This window comes from Hippocampus comes, unplaced genomic scaffold, assembly GCF_001891065.2.
Source record: "Hippocampus comes isolate QL1 unplaced genomic scaffold, H_comes_QL1_v1.1 scaffold150, whole genome shotgun sequence".
NCBI classification, from domain to species: Eukaryota; Metazoa; Chordata; class Actinopteri; order Syngnathiformes; family Syngnathidae; genus Hippocampus; species Hippocampus comes.
The window spans coordinates 1884044-1908144 of NW_017805496.1; the positions used below are offsets into that span (position 1 = coordinate 1884044).

Genomic DNA, 24101 nt, shown 5'->3' on the forward strand with positions numbered 1-24101 from the left:
GGCAGGGGGGCAACTGTTTACCTTTGAAAGGACAAGTGAAACCTCGTTGGTCTGCCTGTCCATCAGTAATGAGAAGACTTCTTCCTCGTTTCCAGATTCCAAATGATAATTCACTTGCCAGCTGTCACCTCCTCGAACATCAGTATCGCTTGCCAGCACAGCTGTTACCGTGGTGCCTACTGGAGCATCCTCAGAGATGTGGAAAGGTCCATACTGGCCCGGGAAGTGACAGAAAATGTATTATTGCGTATACAGCAGGGATTACCAGACAAACGATTATTCACGTACATTTTACCCAACACAATTTAAAAGGTGCCCGGAATCAAGATCACTTTTGCACAATTGTTTCCAGCTCTTGTGGGAGGAGTTTAGACCCTGTAATAATATTTGGTGATTACCTGCGCCCTCTTTCAGGTCCCACATCAATCAAGACTTACTCTTCTGGAGGAATGTCAAAAAATGCTCACAGACACCAAAATCCTGTAGAAAGTCTTGCCAGTTGAAGCCACAAAAGGGGATCAACTCAAGTGTCCATGTTCACGTCATGTAGGTGCAACTGTACTTTTGTCCACATTTAGTACAGGGTGGGATACAAGTATTAGCTTTAAAATATTTGGATGCAGTTCGATTCGGTTTTTAGCCCCCCCCCCCCTCCGCATAATGTTTTCCTTCCTAACCTCAGAGTTGCTTCTCCGCCTGTTCCTCCCTTTCCTCATTCCTTTCTGATCTCTTTTGTTCCCTCCTGTCTTCACACCGACTTTTCATTGACGCATCCCGACATCGTCCCATCTTTCTGACCTCTCTGCCTTTTGTCTGACATTCCCTCTTTCTTTCCTTCCATCCCACCTAGTCTTTATTCATGCATCCTTACCCTCCTGCCATCCTTCCTTGCACCTCAGTCTGACATTTTACCTATGACATTCCCGATCCTTCCTTCCATCCTAACTTCCTTTGTTCCACCTTTTCCTGTCTGCCCTCAGAACTACTTTTTATTTCATTAATTGTGCTTTCTTCTTTCCTTTGCTGAAAAGAAATGTTTCTGCCTCCCATCCTGCTGCACCTGTCGAGTACGCCTTGGGAATCCGCGGTCTTTATGAATCCCAGACAAGTGCATAGACCTACTTTTGGCCCACCCTGTATTGCGGCCTGTTGCCCTCCCGGCGTTGGTTAGCCTTTATTAACGCCCGTTTATACAGCCTTGCAATCTGCCACTCACTAATGTCCTCTAGTGAAGCAGCATGCCTCTGATCTGGCTGCCCCAGCTGCAGGGTCGCTGAACCCAGCCCTGTCACCACTCACCTCCCACATCGGACTCGTCGCCGTCGCCTTCGCAGGGTGATGGAAAATGCTGCACTGCTCAGGCGTGACCTGCTCAAGAGCATTTTCCACCTCACTGTTTGTGTGGGTGTATCTGCAGTGGTGATCACATGAGCAAGTATGAAGTGTAAGGTTGGGACTTTATGGGTAAATATCGTGTGACGCCAACACACATTTTATCTGTTCAAGCATTTATGCAGAGATGAACTTTGGTAGTAATAATTTTCCATCCATCCATATGTTGTCTTCATTCGGGTTGCAAGTGAGGATGAACAAATTTCAGCTGACCCCGGGCCAGATGCACGGTTCAGCCTGAACTGGTTGCCAGTCAGAAAGGGCCAACACCAATTCACTCGAAGGTCAACTGTGAGGGAGTCTTGCTCACCACTTGCACGCTGTGCTGTTGTTCTAATTTTTCTTTCTGCTCAAGGCAAAAAAAAGACTTTGCTTAAAGCTTTGAAGCACATTCTTTCATCGCCCCTAATGCGTGTGTAGCCTGTCAGAGTCACTACAGCAGGACAAAGAAAAACAGAATGACTTAACACAGCATGATGGCTCTCCCACACAACCCTCAGCCGTCATGACCATTTTCTGTTATATGCCACATGTGGGCGGGAGCGTGTGGGCTCTGTCTAGCGGCCTTCGGGCCATCCATCACCAATGTCATCTATCCTGTGCAGGGTCACAGGAACCTACTGTATATCACTGCTGAGATTGGATAAGAGGCGGGGGTCACCTTATACAGATCAGTCAGTCCGAGCCAAGACCGCCGCATATTGTACACTTACTGCCCAGTAAAATTGGGTTTCCGTACAAGCAATTGTGATTCTTGGGAAAAAAAACAGTTGATTGTAAATTTTGATTGACAGTGGGAGATTATGAAATCATTTCTGATGTCATTTTCACCCTCTCACCCTATATTTGCTGCAGGGATGACTGGGGGCTGCTGTAAAATTACACCAGTGGAAACTTTCTTTCCAAAGGAAGCTAATGTGATTAAGAGCACTGTCTACTTAGAATACAAAGAACGGAATAAAACTCAGATAACACGTTGCCATCTCGCTGAGCCTCGGATTAGGGGGCAGCGCTTTATTTAGTTCGCCGCCAGGAAAATTAGATCAGTGACCTGCAGAGTCATGGTCTGCAGTCAAATAGCCGCTTATATTAGTCTTTTTTTTTTGGTGGGGGGATGGGGGGATGTTATTGCCAAAAGTACAGTTGAGCATGTTCATTGCAGCGAGTTCTGTTTTACCTCATGTTGGGAGAAGACCGGTGCGTTGTTGTTTTCGTCTTGCACTGTCACCACCACAGTACAGGAACTGTTCAGACCTGCCAGGCACATTATTACACCTTTTATTGGTGACTCAGGGTCAGGCCAGAATGCCAATAAAAGATGAGGAAGGAACAGCAAGTACCTCAATCTCGCCTCCATCTCATCCTCATGCATGACTCATGCAGCAGATGCTTCTACTTCCTGTTTATTGACCTTTCGGTGTTAACTAGGTTACCGCCGTTGTTGATGCACAGCGATGGCAGTTGATATTCGATGTATTTGTCTTTTCCAAATCAATACGATGTTAACTAATCGAGTCTTCACACCCAAACACAGTGTACAAGATTTATTGATGGCTTTTTCTTTTCAGGAAAAGCAACGGGTTACAGCGTGAACGCCGCAGGCTGCGTTTAGAGGAGGCCGAACAATGCGATGCCCCCTCGACCCATCGGCGAGCAAAGAAAGGTTATCATTGTGATTGTAGAGTTTAATTTCTTCAGTGACCACTCAAAATAATTTGATCTCAATCCAATTCAATTCAATTCTGCAGGTGCTGTGCTGCGCCTTCTTGCGTGTGCGCTTTGGACACTTTGGGGCAGTATAATAAGAGACATACGGATAGACAGTACACGGAGACATCAGAATAGCAGCAGCAGCAGCAGCAAAAACAAACAAAAAAATGTGGCCGTCACAACTCAGGATTCAGAGAGGATAAAGAATATATGCCTGTGAGTGTTGGTCAAATATCTGTCTACATGTGTCATGAATAAAAACTACTGAGTCACCTTTTGCATCTTCAGCGGTGATGGTGAGCGTGTACTGCGGTGCGGTTCCCTCCATGCTGTCCGCTTGGACCGAAATGACACCCGAGTCCCGGTCCACTCTGAACAGAGCGCGGGGGCTCTCTGGGATTTGGCCAACCAAGCGGTAGAAGATCCGCACGTTATCCGTCTTGGGATCGTCATTATCGGCTGCCTGAACGGTCAAGATCTCTGTTCCTGGGGAGAAAGTCAAACATGCGCCAGTCGGTTTGGAGCCTTTGAGGTCTTTGCAACAGGTTTAGGAGATTACCTTTTCCTTGAAATAATACAGGCAAATGCCAAAAAGGCTTTTAGCACAGGGCCTCATGTTTCATCACAACCGTGCGCACGTGTGTGTGTGTGTGTGTGTGTGTGTGTGTGTGTGTGTGTGTGTGTGTGTGTGTGTGTGTTTTATGAGGTTTATACTTGGGAGTAACTTTTTTTCTGTACTATTGTACCTTTCTCTTGTTTTTGTTTTTTTTTTTGGTAACATATTTGGAATCTCTTTTTAAACAAAAAATGAAAAGTTTACTCAATTCCGCAATTCGTAAATTACTGCTGGACATTTTACAACTGTTTAGACATGTACTGCTACAAAAAAAAAAAACACACACTTTCCACTAATGACGCACCACAAGCTTCTTTTATGACTATGCAGTACATAAGGAGAGCGACATAGCAACGTGATGCTACCTTTTTTCCTTAATATGTTTATAATGGCATGCAAATGGTCATTAACGTGCCTCAACTTTTGATGGCCTGATTGTTTTTTTGTGATTTTTTTTTTTTTTTGTACATTTGGTCACCCACCTCGAGCAGCCAGTTCCTTGACCACGGTGTGGTACTGCGCCTGAGGAAACGTGGGTCGGTTGTCATTGGCGTCACCCACCATGACTCTTAACTCCACCGGCTTGGCAATCTCTTGGCCATCCGGACGCTCCACCACGATGCTGATGAGGAACTGACTCCAGCATAGAGAAGGCTTGTTTTCAAAATTTAAATTCTTTAAGCTTATTCAAGAATAATTTAGGACATAATACTTTCAAACGTGATACAACTGATTTAAGACTTGAGGTTGGATCTATTATGTGATTCATAAATGGAGAAAACAGCAGCTTCTCATCCCATCAAATCCACTGAATTTGCTTCCAGGCTAATGTTATTATGTGCATTCTTTTTAAAACGTTCCAATGTATGGAAATGTTCTGTGACACTAACTGTTATTTGATAAAACAGTGGCACACTTCAATGCAAGAGGCAGAATTTCCGACCCAATCTAAAAGATGATCGGCGGTGCGTTTCACGCGTTTGTGATCTTTCACTAGAATCCCAAACAGCAGCCACTAAATTTCATATTAACTCACTGTAATAGATTGCATGTGATGGTGGCAACACATGTAAATTTGGTGGACATGTTTTTAAAAAAGGGCATTGTGCTTCAGGTAGCTCTGCTGGTTTTGACCCCGGTGCATAGAAATGCAGAGGTGACATGAGTTTTGTCACAGGTGATATGGCATGACTCCTTCTTGTGACTGGCTGATGATGCAAAACATGAAAAATGTGCACGTTTGAAGATCAATTTAATGTTCCTTTTTTTTGTTTTTTAATTGACTGACCAAAGCCAGAAAACTGTTGAGCTGTGGCCTTCACAACGCGAGCCTGTCGGCACTCTGACGACAGATTCATTGGACAGCAGGGGGCGGCGCAGGCAGCTCATTATTGATTAAAAGTGAACTGTCGAGATTCCAACAGTGCTGCTTCAGCTCCTTTGACACAATATTCCTACCACACGTAAACAGAGGCTTGTAGCGACACTCGGGTGTCTCCATATTTTAAACACGACTAAAAATCACCACATTCGTTATTTGCTGCGGGAGATGTTTAGCTTGCAAGTTTACAGACCTGGTCTTGTGTTTCTCTGTCCAGCGGCGCGTTGAGATAAATGATTCCTTCTCGGCTGATGGTGAAGAGCATTTCTGGAAATTCCCCCTCGAGACTGTACTCTGCTTGACTTCCACTCCATTTCACCTTGACAAACATGCACACGGGCACTCGATGTGACATGAAACCAATGACAGGAATTGTGTCATAACAGCACGTTAGCACAGGGCCTTGCTTTGCATGTGTGATAGAAAGTGACTATTAATTGTCAACGTTGTCAATTCAAGCGCCCCGTAGACGTGAACCCAAGCATGACGTTGTTTACATGATAAGGGGCGAGCCGAATGCACGGACCGTGATGTGAAACAGACAGCGTGGCCAAAACTAACGGTGCAGACTGAAGGGGATTTTCCATTCTTCTGTGCAGCCCTTGACGGAGTGCTGCGCGGTGCGGCTGAAAGAAACTCGGACGCAATCCAACAGCACCCAACAAGGAGCGGAGGCGAGTGCAGCCAATGCACAAACGGCACGTGTGTCTGTCCTCCACGCACTGTCGCGCTGCCTCTGGAGATGAGTGGCCAAATGCTCCGCTTTTGTATACATATCAAAACATTACCCAGCTGGCTGCCTCTCGTTGTTAGTCTGGTTCTGGGCCTCCGGATAATAAAGAGTCATTGGATTTGTGTTTACAGGGTTCCTTCTGTCTCCCCCTCGACGATTTACGTGCGGCTTGCATCATTTTATGCAGACAGTAGAAATGCCCTACGTGTAACTAAATGAGGTAAGCAAATAAAGGATGAGTTCTCGCTTCATAACAGCTGAATTAACAGGATTTGCATTTGGCATCGAATTTATAACACTCTTCGTTTGCGCACGTAGGCCAGCATGAAGCAATGTCATGCAGTGTGCAAGGAAATGGTTTGGGGCCGACTGTGGGTCAAAATCCAATAACGGTTTTCTTGACATAATGCAGAGGACGAGACAAGCAAAACATGGATATCCTCTCGTTCCAAAAAAAAGTTGCTTCTTTGAGCCACACATGGATGAGAATATGACCTTCATTCATCTGCTAAAAGTCCCAACATGAGCACAAGGCAAGCGGTGCATTTTGCTCTCGATCTAATCACTCATTGAACGTACTATTGACTCGATAGCAATATAATCTAAATGAATATTATGTCAATCAATTTGCCTTCTGCTTCAGCAGGCCGCACGACTCGTTCCAGTTAACCATTGAATAGAATGGCGAGGAAGCAAATCAAACATACTTTACAATGATGAGACATAACAAATAATTGACTTGAAACAATACATAAAAAGAGTTCAGCATTAGAACCTGAACGAAGCGGCAAGCGACACTGTTGTCGCTGATGGAACCAAAATCTTGATCATTCATCTTCAATGGGATTCCCACGGACTTGAAAGTGCTCCTTCTTGGTCTAATCATTTCTGTTTTTCCTTCTGGTATAGTTTTTTGTTTTTGTTTTTTTTTTAAATCAGAACAACTGACCACCGAAGTTTTTCCTGCGCCTATTTTTGTCATTTAGCCCTTGAGCACTTTCCCCAATGGCTTCTGTAATTCAGATCGAGAAAACTTTGTTTCATAATGCTACTCTCAATCCCGCGAGACGCAGATAGCTTCCGCTGCATGTGGATATGAATCTCATTTGGGATTTGATCTCAGTTTAAGTGGCGATGACAAATGTCGAGAGGCGCACGTCAATTTTGCTTCGAAAAGATTTGCGGTGAAAGTGATTTAATGCAGCAAAGAGCCTTGACTAAACCATTCACAGAGAGTGACGCCTCTCTTCCACTCCAAAGTCTCACTCGATTGCATTACCAAGTCCGAGTGCTTTTACTGATTGCTTTCCACAATCGCACGTTTAGGCAGGAAATTAGAGGCATGTAAAAAAATAATAGAATGAAATAAGCCATCACAACTCCAAATATAGATACCAACAGTCTGGAGCCCGTATGAAAAAAAAATACATGTACGCTACTTTGATAGCAATCATTATGTGTAGATTAATCAATTTAGCCAGGTCATAAACCCACAAAGGTGAATATGCAACACTTTTCCAAACTATTTCAGTCAATTTCTGTAAGTATTTACATTGTCAAATGTTCACCTCTGCAACATTCCTGGTAAATCACGATGTCCCATCACCAGCAATCTATTTTTAGAACAGGCCGGCAGCCTACTCATGTGTTGCTTGGGGGCTACCTGGTTCCCGCGGGCACCGAGCTGGTGACCGCTGCCCGAGCGTTAGTCCTTGAACGCGTCTACCGTCATTTTTGTTTTTAGGTTTGAGTCCTGCCACCTACTTCACACCATTGAGGAATTATTTATCGTGGGCGAACTGAGGTTTCCCCTGAGTAAGCGTCACACGTTTGTGATTTTTGTATGCCGAGGTGTGAGTCGGATGAAATGGTCCATTTTGTACTCCATTTATTCTAAACTAAATACAGTACAATACAATACAGCACCAGGCAAGTGATTTTTGGGTATTTTCTGATTTATCTGGGATTTTTACTTTTTTTTTTCCACATTCTTGTGCCTACGAAAATTAAACATGCCTACACTCGTGATCGTGGGTGGACTGGGCTGTTGAACAGGAGTGATGAGAGGCGGAGGGCGAGTGTGGGGGTTGGAGACAGAAAAGCAGGAGGAGGAAGGGGGGCTGCTGTGATGTTCGGGCCTCATGGAACCAGCACGACACATTCAGTCGAGGCAACTGAAAACCAGTGTCGATATAAAATATTAAATTCATAAATAAAAAATAAATGTATTATTATTAATATTTACAGTGTTTTCTTTTCACCCTTGATTCGATCAAATGACTTTTTTTTTTTTTTTTGCTGTACAGGTCAGAATGTGATGACCCTGAATTTCATGTAGTGATTGTCCTCATTTAGATATATTGAGGGGAAATTCAGTTGAAACACTGCTTTATTATTTTTCAGGCAAGGAGAAAAAAAACCCTCACTGTGGTAGGCAAGTGTTGGAGGGGGAAAGAGTGATTATTCTGAGTTCAAGTGACTCTTCTCATCTCAGGATGTAGCGCGAAAGGATCAATGACCTTTGAACAACATCAATAATTCAGCATTTGGTCATTCAGGAAGACCCGAAAAGCTCTAAAAAAAGAAGCAACGGGCAACGCGATGCAAGTCTTCTCCGTTCACGTTATTGACAGTTGATTTCATTGTTCTACGATTCCACAGATGCAACTGCGCAAAACTCGACTCTGTCGCGTCGAGTAGATTGCGTGGCTGGTGATCAAATTAGGAAGATAAAAATAGCTTGAATGTCGCGGTGTTTCATTTGTACCTGGCAGTGGTCCCCAACCTTTTTTGTGTCACGGACCCGCTGAGACAAGTACATGTTGTTGTTCACGGAGCGGCAAACATTTTTTTTTCCATTGCTACTTTTAAAGCATTCATTTCAAACAGTGTTATTCTACGGTACAACAAATGTAGAATAAAATAGAACAACGCAGTGAACTACTAAGAAATAGACTAATAAGGAACAATAATTACGCTTCATAATGTAAACATAATTTTAAAGTTACGACCCTACGTACGGCGTTAGGATCATTGCTACTCGCAAAAGATGACACCATTGCTTGCCGCTTTCATTCGGTGGCTGCCGGCTTGTTATTAGAAATTAAACTGCTAATGTTTGCGTGGGCAGGCTGTGCAAACTCTGCTCGCTTTTTCACGTTTCCCACTTGATCACTTAGGTGCTACTTGTTCAAATAATACAACAGGTTTCTTGTGTCGCCTTGTTTTTGACGACAAAGCACGCACAACAGCTTCCTCCTCACGTCGCGAGGGGAGGAACTTCTCTTGTCAAAACAGCTTCATCTTCGGAATTCGTGCCTGCCTATCAGCTGCATGTTTCGCTGTACGTTTGGTCGGTTTGTTACGACTGCATTACTTTCCGTTTACTGCTTCCGCTTTCATTTAAGGGCGGATTATTTTTATTTCAACTTGCAAAACAATGTTAGAAGGGGGACTCCGATTAGCTAGAGTCGCGCAGATTTCCGCCATGTCTGATCGAGTCAACTTGCTCTCAGCTCGCAGGTCCCGAACGGGCCGAGGCCCGGTGCCGGTCCGCGGACCGGTGGTTGGGGACCTCTATGATAGAGTAAAAGCTGATGAGGCTGCTGTACCTGGGAAATGGCGATGGGATATGGGCCCGGGAGATTCTCCTGCAATCGTACGGGATCTGGCGATGCCCAAGTATTCCCCGTCACTTCAACGGTGACAATGCCAGTGGTGAAGAAAGCGTTCGATTTCCCAGCCATGTCCTTTACCATCACTGATAGTTTATATCTGCCGCACATCTCGGGGTCCAGTGTTGAAGCTCCTGGTCATGATGCGAGCGTAATTCAGTACAACATGGTGCTGATGTCACTGATGTTTCTAATTGCACGCATGTCAAATTAAATGCATTAAACACCATTTCATGTGTTTTAACCTGACGGTAAATCATAATCTTACCATGGCTGTTTAGTTTTAAGTGCCATAGATGATGAATGGAGTTGAATATAAATACGGAAATGATTTGGTGTGTCAGCTGTGACCTCGAAGGACTGACCGTCCTCAGTGAGGGAAACCTCTCCGGTGATGGAGTCAATGAAGAACATCTGCGGGGAGGGGATTCTGGGCGTCTGCTCCATTAGGCGGAAACGCAGCTCGGCGTGGGCGGTGTTGCGGTCATCCCGATCGAGCGCCTCAACCTGCATGAAGGGTATCCCTGAGAGGCACACGTGGCAGGTACAATGTCAATAAAAACCAGGCCAAGGCAGCTTTATTTACGTTTAATAGCACATTTCTGACCAATGTGTTTCAAATTGTTAAAAATACAAAATTCAAATGCCCTTTTCCAACAAAGTAATTCAAGACACTCAAAAATAAAAATTATCAAAAAATACAAGAATTTAAGACATTTTTCAGCAAAGAAAAAAAATATTTTACTAAAATTACTGAAAAGAATATACGGGCACAAGAACATTTTGGAAACATTGATTATTGAAAGGCTTTGAAAGACAATCATGGGGGGCAAGCATCATTTTCTTCCTCCCATGATGGAGATGAGTCATGTGGGCGGGGGCTGGCTTTTACCTTTGAGAAGGCCCAGCTGCACGCTGCCCCGCATGCTCTCCTGAATGAACGCGGGCACGTTGTCATTCTTGTCGATGACGCACACTTCGACCGTGAAGCTTTGGCGCTGCCCTGACATTCTGAAGGACACCTTGTCAGACCCAGAAACAGAACAGGTGACTTTCAGACTTCTTTTTCCTCTAAGGACCTTCAGTGCATACACACCATCTTGAACACGTGCGAGACTGAGTGAGGAATTGCTTTTACATCCTTTTTTTTTTTTTTTTTTTTAATTCACACCATTAACAATCTATCATACTGCTCGGATATCATCTTTGGTGCATATTTAATTGATTTCTGGTGATTGTGAGAATGCTCTGAATTTTTTTTTTTTTTTTTTTTTACAAAACATTTCATTTGATGTGACACATTGAATATTTATTGACAGTATTTGTCAAATAAAAGACAATAAAAAAACAAAACAAAGAAAGTCACCAGAAGTACAGTGTACATTTTCAAGAAGTTGAAATAAAATCGATACAGTACCTGCAGCGAGTAGGATGGCTGCTTTTCTCGATCCAGTGGTTTTAGAGCATAAAGAAACTGAGAGTCCACTCCAAATATGCCTTCATCATCTCCTGTCACCGACAAGTCACTGTAATTGCCCGGAAGGCTGTGGAGCTGAGGAACACACAACGTTAGTCTGACGAGCAATCACAAATTAATTTTAAAAAAAAAAAGTTTTTCTTTGTGTCAAGAAGAAAAGGTGTTCCGCCACATTGGATGGCCATTCACTATCATCACGTTAAACCAAGCAGAATACAAAAATACTTGTTCTCTGTACAGGAACCCAATCAGATCAATTTTTTTTTTTTTTTAATACTCAAAGCGTAAATATACAATTTTGAATTTTTGCTCGCTGATTCCCAAGTAAAAAGATGATTCCATAAAAGGAGAACATAAGTGCAGACCACTTTCAGGAATGCTTAAATGCAGCACAATTATTCCATCTGTTCCATTTATAGTACACCAAGTGGATTCCTCATCCTCTTCTGTTCTATTTGAGACGTTAATAACAGCAATTCTTTCCACAAAGAGTGACAAGAGTGTTGATGCGAGATGGGGCGATGACACAAAGCAAACAAAATCCAAGTGCCACATCACAATAACGTCGCACGCGATGGGAGTGACACGAAGGCGAACAAAATCAAGCGTGGAGCAGCCGGACCGAATTGAAAAAGCTCAGCGCAAAGTCTTCAAAGCGAGAGCCAGCCAGGTGATGACGCCAGCATCCGCACTAATCTTCAACCTCGAGTGCGGAGCTAGAACAAAAGGAGGCAGATGCCTTTGTGCCTTGCACTGTTTGATTTGTTATGAGCCATGTAATCTCGCAAGCACTTTGGGGGAGGGGAAAAAAAAAAGATGCGCTTCCACTGTTGAATGGATTTCATTCTGTGAACATAGACACTTGTTTTTTCTATGACTGTGACTGATGCTGATGTGGTCCTTGTGTATCCAACAGTCTGAGTTTATATGATGCAATAAAATTGAACTCAGTAGTTCAAGGTTTAGTTGATCATGCTTTTTTTTTCCATAGACACCGCACATCTCTGACGTTTACAAAAATTGAGAATAACTGCGTGTCTTTCTTCATCCTTCTGCATCGCATGCCCAGTTTTACAGTTTTCTTTCAGAACTTGTGAAGATGATTAAAAACGGTCTTACCTTGGATAAATACCAGGGGAAAATGCCATCATAGTTCTCTGGCACACCGATTTTAACATTTGCACTCAAGCAGGATCCAAATATCTTTATCAGCACCTGTAAAGCAACAAGATGGGGACATTTTTTTTCTCCACAGTCTAATTCCATGTGGCATTTTTTTTTTAATCAGTGATATCTCGAGGGATCTTACTGTGACTGCAAAAATTAGTTTCAGTCCACTTTTGCGATCATCCATGACTCCCTGTAAACGTGAAAGCATTTAGACCCACGTGGTTTCCGACAGGTATCGACATCTCTTTGCTGTTACTGAATCACACGCGTGATATTGTTGATCCGTCACCTATCAAAAGTTAAAAGCGACGCCTCAACGGCCAGTTCTACCAGACTCAAGAAAGCCATATTAAAAAAAAACAAAAAAACAAAAGATGAAAAGCTCAGGAAGGTGAAATGAATCCCAAACATGTCTGAAGGGTTATTCAAGAAAATCTTTAAAGTTTTGTTGAATCCTACCTTCTTCAAACGAGTGCGTCCCCTGTGAGGTGTGAGCAGAGTTTAAATTGGCTGGAAAAACAAAACAAAAAAAAAAAGTCTTGTTCTTGTACTCCCTCCGTGGATTAATGGTTAACGCCTTCAAATAAGCGTGCTCAACTACCATGTTTCCTTCCTGGGAAACCAAAGCCGGAGGAGCCTCATTGCGCCGACAGTGTCAAATGAATATTCAAGAGGATGTAAATTATAGTACTCAGTTTCACTGAACCAAAACATTTGTGTTGCTGGAAAAAAAACAAAACAAAAACACAGGAGGTTTAATATGTTCATTTTAAATTTATTGAAAAACAAAAGTCAATATCGAAAAAGAAAACCTGAATGTCTACAAGACAAATAACATATTGCTTCAAAAACGTAACTCTGTGTTAAAGTCGGACTGTCGTTATTTTCTTTGTGCTGCAGCTTCGTTGAACTTGTCCGAGGCACGGACCTGCGTAGCGACCTTCAAGTCAATTCCACTCCAGACTACGTGTGATGCTTTATGGAAAATATATTTTGGAGCATAATGAGATGTACGAATGTTGCATTCAGCATCCTTCGTGGTACAATTTCTATACGAGTGCCTTCCAGCAAAATTGGAACGCCCATCTTTGCAATCCATTAAGGAAAAGAAAGGCCCGAGTGGGTTTCTCAACCCATGCTGATCAGATTATGACATTTTTAAGGCGGGCAAAATGAAATGGATATGCAAAGCCTCATGCACGTGAACACCAGTGACATGATATGACAAGTCTTCTTTTAATGAAGACTTAGCTTTTGGTGTCTGGAAAAAAAAATATGTAAAATATATTTCTGTACAGCTCAATTAGTCCGTTTGAGTTCGTGTTCAAATAAAAAACACACACACAGCGTTGGGTCTTCAGAGGCCAAAGAAAAGTCCACGTGTCCAATTTGGTTCTCAGAGAACCGTGAGGTCGTGGCAGGATTTGGACTTCTGCCTGAAAGCCATCTTCTTGTTCTTGCGTGCAACGATGCGGCCCAGAAATCTTTTGGCTTTCTTGCTGATGCTCTCCCTGCGCCTGCAGCTGGCCATGCGTCGAGCGTTCTCCTCTTTGCTGTCCTTCCTCAGGCGGATTTGCCGGACGATGCCCTCGAAGAGGTCCTGCACGTTGTGGTGGAGGGAGGCCGACGTCTCGATGAACTTGCAGTCAAACACCACTGCGCAAGCGCTTCCCTCTGGAATAAGAACGGAGGGGAAAACATGACTTCCTTGAGAAGATAAACATTGAGTCCCATGACAAGTAGGAGACAAGTTTCTATTAGCGGCGGTGGTTTTGTAACTTTTCTTTTAAGTGTAAACATGGCCATGGCTTTAAATGGAACCATCTGTCTAAACCTCACAACACAACTGTGCAGAGAGATTTGATTATAAGCCTCAAAGGGTTCACAGGGACTGAAAATTTTTTTTTTTAATTATATATACTGTACAGAGAGTGAGAGAAGGGGTGTCAAACTCACTTTTGTAGCGGGCCACATTGTAGTTACGGTTTCCCTGAGCAGGTCGTTATGACTGAATTTTGTGAAACCATATACATTTTGATCATCTCCACATATTACACACACAGTGCACCACAAATAGGTGGATAACTAGTTTTGAAATCAGAAGTCAAAAATAATGGTTTACATTGATGTAATAAGTACGTAATAAGATAATGCTTGCAGCAATATGTCTATGGAATGATGAATTACATATGACAATTTTAAATGCTGGTTCAGACTTTAGCAAGCATCTTGGAAAAGTTGACATGCTTGATTTGCTCTCGCGGTCCACACAAAATGATACGGTGGGCCAGATCTGGCCCCCGGGCCTTGAGTTTGACACCAATGAGATTTTATTTATTTAGACATTCTAAACAGTTGAGCTCACCCAAAATTCGAGACCGACGCTGAATGCATCTTATTAGTTTGGCTCTCGGGTTAATGTTAGCGACTTACCATCGACTGAGACTTCTCTGGACCTCACCAGGTCACTCTTATTGCCCACGAGGATGATGGGAATATCTTCAGACTGTCTGGCCCTGCGCAGCTGAATCCGCAGCTCTGACGCCTTCTCGAAGCTGGATTTGTCCGTCACCGAGTACACGATGATGTAGGCGTCGCCCATCCTCATGCACTGCTCCTTGAGCCACTGGCTGTTGTCCTTCATAATGTAAAAAACAAAGTTGCCCTTTTCAGCCTTACACGTTGGTGATGGATATGAATTTGCGTTCGGGGGGAAATTTTCATGAACCTCACCTGTTCCCACATGTCATAGAGCACAATAGCTGATTCTTCTTCATCCACCACAATACATCTGTCATACGTGTTTCCTGAAAAAGAGGAGAAAGCATGCGTTAGACCAATTTTGCAATGTATGTTATGGGAGTGATCACAGCTGGTTATGGGCTGTCCTTTGACAACACATTTTGCTGGGTGTGTTTGTTGTCCACTACTGTGATATATTTGTGACATCCGAGTGCAGCTCTGGTGCCTGGCTGGAGATGGAAATAGCAATAAATCGATAAGTGTCCACTATTGCGTGCAGAAATAAGAAACCAATCCATCAGAGCAAATTTGCCATCACGCATTCGCACGATTGATAGATGCATACAGGCAGCCATTTTCTCTATCGCTTGTCTTGTTTAAAGGAGAACAAGGAGCTGGAGTTGATTTCAGCTGAACGGCAGTCGCCAATCAGACAGGGCATATTGGGGAAAAATGGAGACAACTTTTTATTTTAGCCAATTTTCTTTTTCTGCAAATGTTCCAATTTGACAAAATTTGAACGCTCATTGATTTTTTAATTTTACTCGGATACCATACAGCAAAAATAACTGTACCCAAACCTAATCTGTCAAAAGACAAAACTTTAATTCACACCTTCACTAAGTGTAACCTTCACCCACACTCCCTGCAAGTCAAGCGAGAGAACCAGTACAACATATCTATCGGAAAGTGCAGTCTGTCTTTAAATGGATATGGGCTCATTCTCATGTCACAAATTCAAAGCAAAAATTAACAACAGCACTGTACGACTGAACGCTGGATTGGTCAGTATATGAAGTGACCTCTGGTGAGGCCAAAGGGCACGATAAACTCGCTGTGGAATGGATGGTGAGTCATCCTCCGCGTGCCATCATTTACCTGCTTCATCGCAGTCGTGACCAGCGTCCTCAACTCCGCCAAAGACGCGCGCCAGGCTCGACTTGCCCACGCCGTGCTCCCCGAGGAGAACCACCTTGTGCACCTGCGAGTCGGTCTCGCTGCCGGTGGAGATGACAGAGTCGGACGAGTCGGAGGCGCAGCTGCCCCGGTGCTGGTCGCTCTGGGAGTGCGAGGTGCAGCGCAGCAGCTTGGACAGCTCGTCGCTTTGTCCGTTCGCGTGTACAGCAGTGGCGGCGCGCAGGTCCCTGTCGTCCACGGGCATGCTTCTCCGGTGCAGGTGGGTCATGTTCACGGGGAAGGGGGTGCTCCCTCTCCTCTTGTCCATGCTCCGCAATTTGTCACTCTTGTTCAAAGTCATTGCTCTCAATACACCGAGGACCTGTAGACACACGGACCAAGTCTTATTGGTGTAATCCGATACGTTTGCACAAGCGTCTAATTGCATCTCATATTAACAACAGCGACACTAAAAAGTGTATCAAATCACTTACAAGGTGGTGCCAATAAATCTGACGGCGTCTGGTCGAGTAATCCTGCTGTTGTGTCTTTCTCTCAGTGGCCACCGCTCACTGTATTTATACAGAAGCGAGTGCGACGTCAGAGGGAATCGCTGCCCATGCTTATTATAGTGGTGCGTCATGGTAGCATCACAGAGCGGAGGGGGGTGACTGGAAGAGCGGAGGAATTTCCCTTCCGACAAGCCAAATGGAGCATCCAACTCCTACGAGGGTATTTGTGAAGGGAAAGCCCACTAAAAGCAAGAGGATATAAATATTTAATTCACGGGGTAAATTTGGAGACGCCGAGCGGTATCGAAAGATGTGCCGGCAATCCGTAAAACGCAGTTGTGCACGTGAGTCATCCATGCGCACCATCAGCGTATGTACAATGACAACAAAAGCGGAGCTTTATTGGCTCTGGTCGAGAATAGAATAACTGTGCAACGATTACCCGAAGACAGCGGCAAATCGTAACATCAGCCGTTTTTGTAATGACATGTTTTTGCCAAATGTTACGTCAGACCGGCGAGTCTCATTCCATCGCTACTACAACGACGTTAGGTATAGCGGCATAAAATACTGACATCAAAAGACTAGATCATCAAAGAGTCGACCTTTCCAAAAAAATATCGATGAGTTTAGATCGACACTCACGGCCGTATGAACACATTCGTTTATTGCGTGAGGAGGGGCAAAATCTGTTCGGTTGATCAGTAATTTAAGACGAGTGCAATTCCTGGCGATGCCATGAAAAAGCGGGCATCGTGAAATCGAAGACATAACATTTGAGGGAGCTCCATCTGGTTTACCGAATGTCTTGGCCAGTAATATACGTCATCGTTTTCTACAACGAACACTAGAGCACTGAGCGGTGGATGGAGAATAGCTTGCTATCGTGTGTGAGCCGTTGCTTCCCTCTTGTGGCAACATGGTGGACTACAGGACACCCCGTTTTTTGTTTTTTTTTTTAAACACGTAATGGAATGAAGTGAGCACAACTAGAACTAACCTAACTAGAACTAACCTAAATGTAGATATGTCTCTTGGGTATTAAACTTGGTTGAATTTAATGTATTATGGGAGCCATTTATAATCATTCAGGAGACAGATTGGGTTCTCATGTAGTCTTGACGCGGCTTGGGAATTACATCATGAATCAAAATACAAGGTAGGGCGGCCACTACTGTAAAAAATGTTATTGTTCGTAGTGTTGTCGGCAAAGGTGGTGCCAATGGTTTGTGTGGGGGTTTGGTGAGATGGTCCTTCTCTGGAGGAGAAGCGTGTGTGTTTGGACATGGCGAGCCCAACTCCATGGAGGCCCATTGGGGTCGTTCCTAGGTCTAGTCCTGGTTTGGGCAGTCTGTTTTTTTTTTCTGATCGGTTTCGTAACATAATACATTTCTCCTGAGTGGGTTGGTGGCCCTCTGCAGGATAGGCGGATGATGGGGCTGCCATCTTAACGGCGTACCAACACACCGCCGGGACCTTGTTAGTCTGGAACCTCCCCGGAAGACCGGCCCGCCAAGCGAGGCCCTACCTGGAGCAAGCTCCGAATGGTAATGTTCTCCGGATCATTGGAACACACAAGCCTCCTTGCCACGACAAGGCCAGGTCCCACAAGGAGGAAAAATTAACCATGCACACCGAAAGTAGCAGGATGAAAAAGTTACGCGTTGGGTTCAAAAGGTTTTTCTTTTTAAATAAAATTTAACTGATTATCATCTTAGCTGAAGACAAATATTCAAAAGACTTCCATATTGACATTAGCGATGAACACCGAAAGTAGCAGGATGAAAAAGTTACCAGAATTCGAGTTATAAAGATAAATAAACTGAATGTCTAATTTAAAGACAGAAATTAGCGTTTCTGGTCCTAATCTTGGCGTTTGTAGGTGACTATCCAACATAAATCGTAGTCACCAAAAAGCTGACTGAGAGATACCTTTACCTTGTCAGACGCGCCGGTTGTCCACAACAAATCAATCCAAAATGCTGAGGAGTGAAATGCTGAAATCTTGTCCATCTTTTTGGAGCTGGCGCTCACCAGAGTGTCCAAACAAATTTTTCACCCCCAAGTCCCAGCAACAAAAACAAAACAAGGACGTAATGAACTGTGTTAACACTTGCACATCTTAACCAGCTAAATGAACTGTGGAAACGCGTAAAATAGCGTTTTCAAAATCTATAAAAAGTCAGAAATGACAAGACTGACTGCATGACCGTTTGCTATTCCACTGAAAACAGATGTAGGCGGCACTGTGCACATTTTCCTCTGTGCAACATAATTATTCAAAAGACTTCCATATTGACATTAGCGATGAACACCGAAAGTAGCAGGATGAAAAAGTTACGCGTTTGGTTCAAAAGGTTTTTCTTTTTAAATAAAATTTAACTGATTATCATCTTAGCTGAAGACAAATATTCAAAAGACTTCCATATTGACATTAGCGATGAACACCGAAAGTAGCAGGATGAAAAAGTTACGCGTTTGGTTCAAAGGTTTTTCTTTAAATAAAATTTAACTGATTATCATCTTAGCTGAAGACAAATATTCAAAAGACTTCCATATTGACATTAGCGATGAACACCGAAAGTAGCAGGATGAAAAAGTTACCAGAATTCGAGTTATAAAGATAAATAAACTGAATGTCTCATTTAAAGACAGAAATTAGCGCTTCTGGCCCTAATCTTGGCGTTTGTAGGTGACTATCCAACATAAATCGTAGTCACCAAAAAGCTGACTGAGAGATACCTTTACCTTGTCAGACGCGCCGGTTGTCCACAACAAATCAATCCAAAATGCTGAGGAGTGAAATGCTGAAATCTTGTCCATCTTTTTGGAGCTGGCACTCACCAGAGTGTCCAAACAATTTTTTCACCCCCCCCCCCCCCCCCCCCCCCCCCAACAAAGAATTCAGAAATGCACTCCTAACAGACCGGCTTCCCCTTTGTTGCGGATGGTTGTAGTAGTAAGCTGCTCTGGGAGTTGCGTCAGGGTGTTCTTTTTGGAGCTGGCGCTCACCAGAGTGTCCAAACAAATTTTTCACCCCCAAGTCCCAGCAACAAAAACAAAACAAGGACGTAATGAACTGGTGTTCACGCTTGTACATCTTAACCAGCTAAATGAACTCTGGAAACGCGTAAAATAGCTTTTTCAAAATCTATAAAAAGTCAGAAATGACAAGTAGCAGGATGAAACAATTAAAAGAATGAGTTCAGATTTAAAAAAAAAAAAACAAACTAAATATCATCTCCGTTAAAGAAAGAGCTCACCAGAGTGTCCAAACAAATTTTTCACCCCCAAGTCCCAGCAACAAAAACAAAACAAGGACGTAATGAACTGTGTTAACACTTGCACATCTTAACCAGCTAAATGAACTCTGGAAACGCGTAAAATAGCTTTTTCAAAATCTATAAAAAGTCAGAAATGACAAGTAGCAGGATGAAACAATTAAAAGAATGAGTTCAGATTTAAAAAAAAAAAAACAAACTAAATATCATCTCCGTTAAAGAAAGAAATTAGCTCTTCTCGCCCTAATCTTGCACTTTTTGTCTGTGACTATCCAAAACAATTTTTAGTCACAAAGAAGCTGAGTGAAAGGTTCCTTTACCTTGCCAGATGCGCCGGTTGTCCACAACAATGAATCGATCCAAAACGCTGACGGGCAAGTTTTCTTTGCCGTTAAAAGCAAACTCTGAATATTGTCCTTCTCCTCAGCGTGGAGATTCTGGATGATCTCCACCTTTTTGGTGATACCAGTCAGTTGAAGATTCCTCTGTTTGAACAAGAGTCCCGTTACTTTTCCTGGGTTTGGAAAGGGGGCCCATTTTTTTTCCTTCAGCTTTAAGACAAGCTGAAACCTTGGTGACTTTTTCTCTTCTCCTCCTCTCTCAGTCACACAAAGTCGATTGTCTTTGTCTTTTCCATTGTCAAAGTGTTCTTGTCCATCTTTTTGGAGCTGGCACTCAGAGTGTCAAAACAATTTTTCTCCCTGCAACAAAAACAAAACAAAGGACGTAATGAACTGTGTTAACACTTGCACATCTTAACCGGCTCAATGAACTCTGGAAACGCGTAAAATAGCTTTTTCAAAATCAAAAAGTCAGAAATGACAAGGCTGACTGCATGACTGTTTGCTAGTCATTTTGCAAGTCCACTGAAAACAGATGTAGGCGGCACTGTGCAACATAATTATTCAAAAGACTTCCATATTGACATTAGCGATGTACACCGAAAGTAGCAGGATGAAAAAGTTACGCGTTTGGTTCAAAGTTTTTTTTAATAAAATTGAACCGATTATCTTAGCTGAAGACAAATATTCAAAAGACTTCCATATTGACATTAGCGATGTACACCGAAAGTAGCAGGATGAAAAAGTTACGCATTTAGTTCAAAGTTTTTTTTTTTAAATAAAATTTAACTGATCATCATCTTAGCTGAAGACAAATATTCAAAAGACTTCCATATTGACATTAGCGATGAACACCGAACGTAGCAGGATGAAAAAGTCACCAGAATTCGGATCAAAAAGATAAAATAAACTCTTAAAGACAGAAATTAGCTCTTCTGGCCCTTATCTTGGCATTTGTAGGTGACTAACAATTCTTAGTCACCAAGAAGCTGAGTGAGAGGTACCTTTACCTTGCCAGACGCGCCGGCTGTCCACAACAATAAATCGATCCACAACGCTTTTGTTTTCCATTAAAAGCAAACATGGCGATGAGAATCAAAAAGACTCCAATCCGCTCCAGGAGTGGCTTCAAATTCGGTCCTTTGCAGCCTCTTATGGTTTGTTCCATTTCCGACAAGTGAACGGACGTTTTGACTATACCTTTGCTGATGTACCATCCGCACAGCGTGCAACAAGCATCCCATTTAGGATCGGCAATTATACTTTCAATGCAACCAATATCTATACATGGACAGTATGTATCAAGAAAATGAGCACCTACCTGCTTGCCGAGCCTGAATTATCAGTTATACATTTTCTGTACAACAACCAGGCCTCAAAGTTCTTATCGAATCCTTTATGTTAAATAAATCCTTGAAAACCACTCATTGAGCCTTTTCGCTCATCACAGAGAATAAAAAGCAGTAAGTTAATCAGAGCAACATTTCTTTGAAACATTTGCGATTTTATAAACATTCTCATGCATCATGAGAACTTTCATTGACACGTTTTACCCGAGCCACTTTGCTTTTTCCGTCCCTTTTAAATGGACTCAATTTCATTGAGCCTTCTCAGTGAGGGTTGGCTTCCCCCCCTCGTCAGTAGTGCCATTTGAACCAGCTTTTTCTGTACCACTCTTGTAATCACAACCAGTGGAGCATGAAGAAAACAATATGCAAAACATGCATCGAATAGCAATTATGCAACAACATTCAGCAATTACCCAGTACCAAGATATTTACCAATTGATTCACCAAAAAAAAAAAAAAAAAAAAAAAAAAAAAACAAAAAACCCCAAAACAAAACAACTGAATGCAAATATAACTGACAGTGTCACACCGTGACAGTTGAAGACCTTTGTGACCACAAAGGGTCCAACAAAGCTCTGTGTGAGCTTCTTGGACTCCAACCGACAAACTGTTGCTCCTATTAAATGGCAAAAGCCCTGAAATAAAATGGATTGGGGCTTCTTGCGCAATACCACATCCTGAGGAAAACAATGGACCTCGAACGCATGGTTTATCATGACCTCAGCTGTTTCTTTGGCTGAGATGAGGTTAGTGAGGACAGTATTGTTACCGCGATAGGGAGGTAAACCATCAAAATGTTTTATGGCGCGTGCGCTTAACTGAGAAGAGAGTTCGGCAAGATGCTCTCTTTAAATAAAAATACATCAAGTCGGAATCAGGTCGCTTGCGCTCGTCCCCCAAGCGCGCGGGGTGACATCCTTTGGAGGTGCGCTCCATCTCGCGTTCCAATATTACCTCGTCAATTTTAAGACCGAGAAGTGTCCACATCGTGGACGCTTCTGAAGCAACTGGTGAAATTGTCTTTTTGCAAAATAACAGCAGGGGACGGCGCCACCTGTTGTGCCCCCTTATTATATTCCCTGCAGCGGGAGCACGCACACATTGAGTGGAAGCGATGAGTTGCTTGTTTTCATTCGGAGGAACACAGTTTGGTTTATAAACAGTTTTGGGAAGCGGATGGAGAAAAAAAAATCGATAGCTGCGTTGGTTAGCACAAGAAAGCAAGTACGGCACTCGCTCGTTCTGACCCGTTGACTCAAGGTGCGTTCAATGACCATTCACAGTAGGATATTTCAAAAACACAAAAACACTCATTTGTTACCTCGCCACTTTTCAGAGCATTAAGTGTCCAAGTCGGTGGACAGCTCTGGTGTAGTTGCTTTTCTGCAACATGACGGCAAATGAAGGGAGGCCCAGTGGTTAGTGCGTCGACCTCACAGTGCAGAGGTACCGGGTGCAATTCCAGCTCCGGCCTCCATGTGTGGAGTTTGCATGTTCTTCCCGCGCCTGCGTAGGTTTTCTCCGGGTACTCCGGTTTCCTCCCACATTCCAAAAACATGCATGTCAGGCTGATTGAACACTCAAAATTGTCCCTAGTTGTGAGCGAGACTGGTCGTTGGTCACAAGGGACCGCACCACCTGTTGTGTCGCCCCATTACAATACATTCCCTGCCGCGGGAGCGCGCACACATTGAATGGAAACAGCGCTTTCTTGTTGTCATTTCAAGTACATTTTTTAGTTTTATAAACAGTTTTGCAAGCAAACCAAAAATAATTCGCACGCGCTGCACAGTTTACTCAAGGTGCGTCCAATGACCACTCATACAGTGCACCAAACACGAAAGGAGCAACGTGCGTGAGCACATTGCAGTTGATACGTGGACGCATTTTATAATTCATTGACACACCAAAATCAGAACAGCCGCATATCCACCCAACGGTGCTCGCTGTGTCCATATTTTGTTTAGTTCGTTCGATTATTAACAATGCAAGGAGCACGACCCAAATGCAAGAGCCGAACACAAAATGACAATTCCCCAAAAAACTGCCGGGGTTCGATTGGCGATTTGGCAGTATAGGGAAGCAACAAATGTAACAATACCGAAAGACGCGAGGCAAAAGTAGATTAAAAACAAACGACTTACTTGGAATCAGCGACGTAACAACAAAGCGCAGCGAACAAAGTTACCAAGAAAGCGAGCGAGACACTTTAAGTACCCGCGGCAATCAGGGCAAATGAGGCGCAGGTGCGGGAAGAGACAGTCTGGGCGGAGCAGGCATGCACGAAAAGGTGGAACGGAGTACACCAAAGGAACGTACAGACGTGACACAACGGTCAGAGAATCTGGATTTTGCGCCATTTCGCTGTTTGCACTACTGAACGTCGGATTTAAATTTTCCCCATCCAATCAGATTTCACTCCGTGTTGCTGCCATGACCTATCATAAACTGCACAGAGTTTTGCAGAAGAAGGAGTGAAGGCCAATCTACAACTACACTGACAATAAAACCTTTCTTTCACTCAGTGCTTCTCAATTATTTTCTATTACGCCGCTCCAACAAGAAGAAAACAATTCGTGCCTCCTTCCACCACTCTCTGTCACCACGATCATTATCATTTGTCGATAAAAATTGTTATAAGAACACTTCTGCATTAGAGTGTATCCTTATTAACATTAAAGAAAAGAAAAAAAGAAAGAAATGTCGCTCAACTTACAGCAAAGAGTAACTTTATTGACATTGTTTTTTTAGTCTGAAAAGAAAATATTTTAAATGCATCAATTAGCCTGATTTTTTTTTTTTTTTTTTTTTTACTGAATTAGACAG

At 43.2% G+C, this 24101-nt stretch overlaps 2 protein-coding genes across 6 annotated transcripts in view; both read right to left on the minus strand.

Moving 5' to 3' along the window:
- cdh16 (cadherin 16, KSP-cadherin) overlaps positions 1-12721 on the minus strand; it is a 21667-nt gene extending 8946 nt beyond the window's left edge. Inside the window, exons 1-12 of one of the 2 annotated variants that reach the window (XM_019876426.1) lie at positions 12613-12721; positions 12293-12343; positions 12103-12198; positions 10924-11058; positions 10399-10528; positions 9872-10030; positions 9444-9640; positions 5293-5418; positions 4201-4351; positions 3376-3588; positions 2570-2646; positions 22-213 (exon numbers count right to left, since the gene is read on the minus strand). In XM_019876426.1, coding sequence (XP_019731985.1) covers positions 22-213; positions 2570-2646; positions 3376-3588; positions 4201-4351; positions 5293-5418; positions 9444-9640; positions 9872-10030; positions 10399-10528; positions 10924-11058; positions 12103-12198; positions 12293-12337 — 1521 coding nt within the window. In that variant the 5' untranslated portion in view covers positions 12338-12343; positions 12613-12721. Of the gene's footprint in view, positions 1-21; positions 214-2569; positions 2647-3375; positions 3589-4200; positions 4352-5292; positions 5419-9443; positions 9641-9871; positions 10031-10398; positions 10529-10923; positions 11059-11385; positions 11673-12102; positions 12199-12292; positions 12344-12612 lie in introns of those variants that run through there. The other variant, XM_019876425.1, reaches the window with a different exon arrangement.
- A 186-nt stretch (positions 12722-12907) lies between these two features.
- rrad (Ras-related associated with diabetes) lies at positions 12908-23474 on the minus strand. 4 transcript variants are annotated; one of them, XM_019876451.1, is made up of 6 exons: positions 23420-23474; positions 16287-16546; positions 15775-16174; positions 14887-14960; positions 14587-14791; positions 12908-13827 (listed from the first exon to the last, which is right to left on the minus strand). In XM_019876451.1, exons 3-6 carry the CDS (start codon positions 16151-16153, stop codon positions 13550-13552), a joined length of 936 nt encoding a protein of 311 aa, XP_019732010.1. In that variant the 5' UTR covers positions 16154-16174; positions 16287-16546; positions 23420-23474; the 3' UTR covers positions 12908-13549. The 4 variants fall into 4 exon arrangements, with proteins under 4 accessions (XP_019732010.1, XP_019732013.1, XP_019732011.1 ...); XM_019876454.1 differs by having other exon boundaries at positions 16287-16364; positions 23420-23460; XM_019876452.1 differs by lacking the exon at positions 23420-23474 and adding an exon at positions 20937-20954.
- Between the last annotated feature and the right edge of the window lie 627 nt (positions 23475-24101).

Excerpts from the sequence above, each read along its gene's own strand:
- rrad (XM_019876451.1), bottom strand. The coding sequence starts at position 16,153 with ATGACTTTGAACAAGAGTGACAAATTGCGGAGCATGGACAAGAGGAGA. Across the intron at positions 14,961-15,774 it reads TCACGACTGCGATGAAGCAG|GAAACACGTATGACAGATGT; the intron begins GTAAATGATGGC and ends CCTCTTTTTCAG. Across the intron at positions 14,792-14,886 it reads TCTATGACATGTGGGAACAG|GACAACAGCCAGTGGCTCAA; the intron begins GTGAGGTTCATG and ends TACATTATGAAG.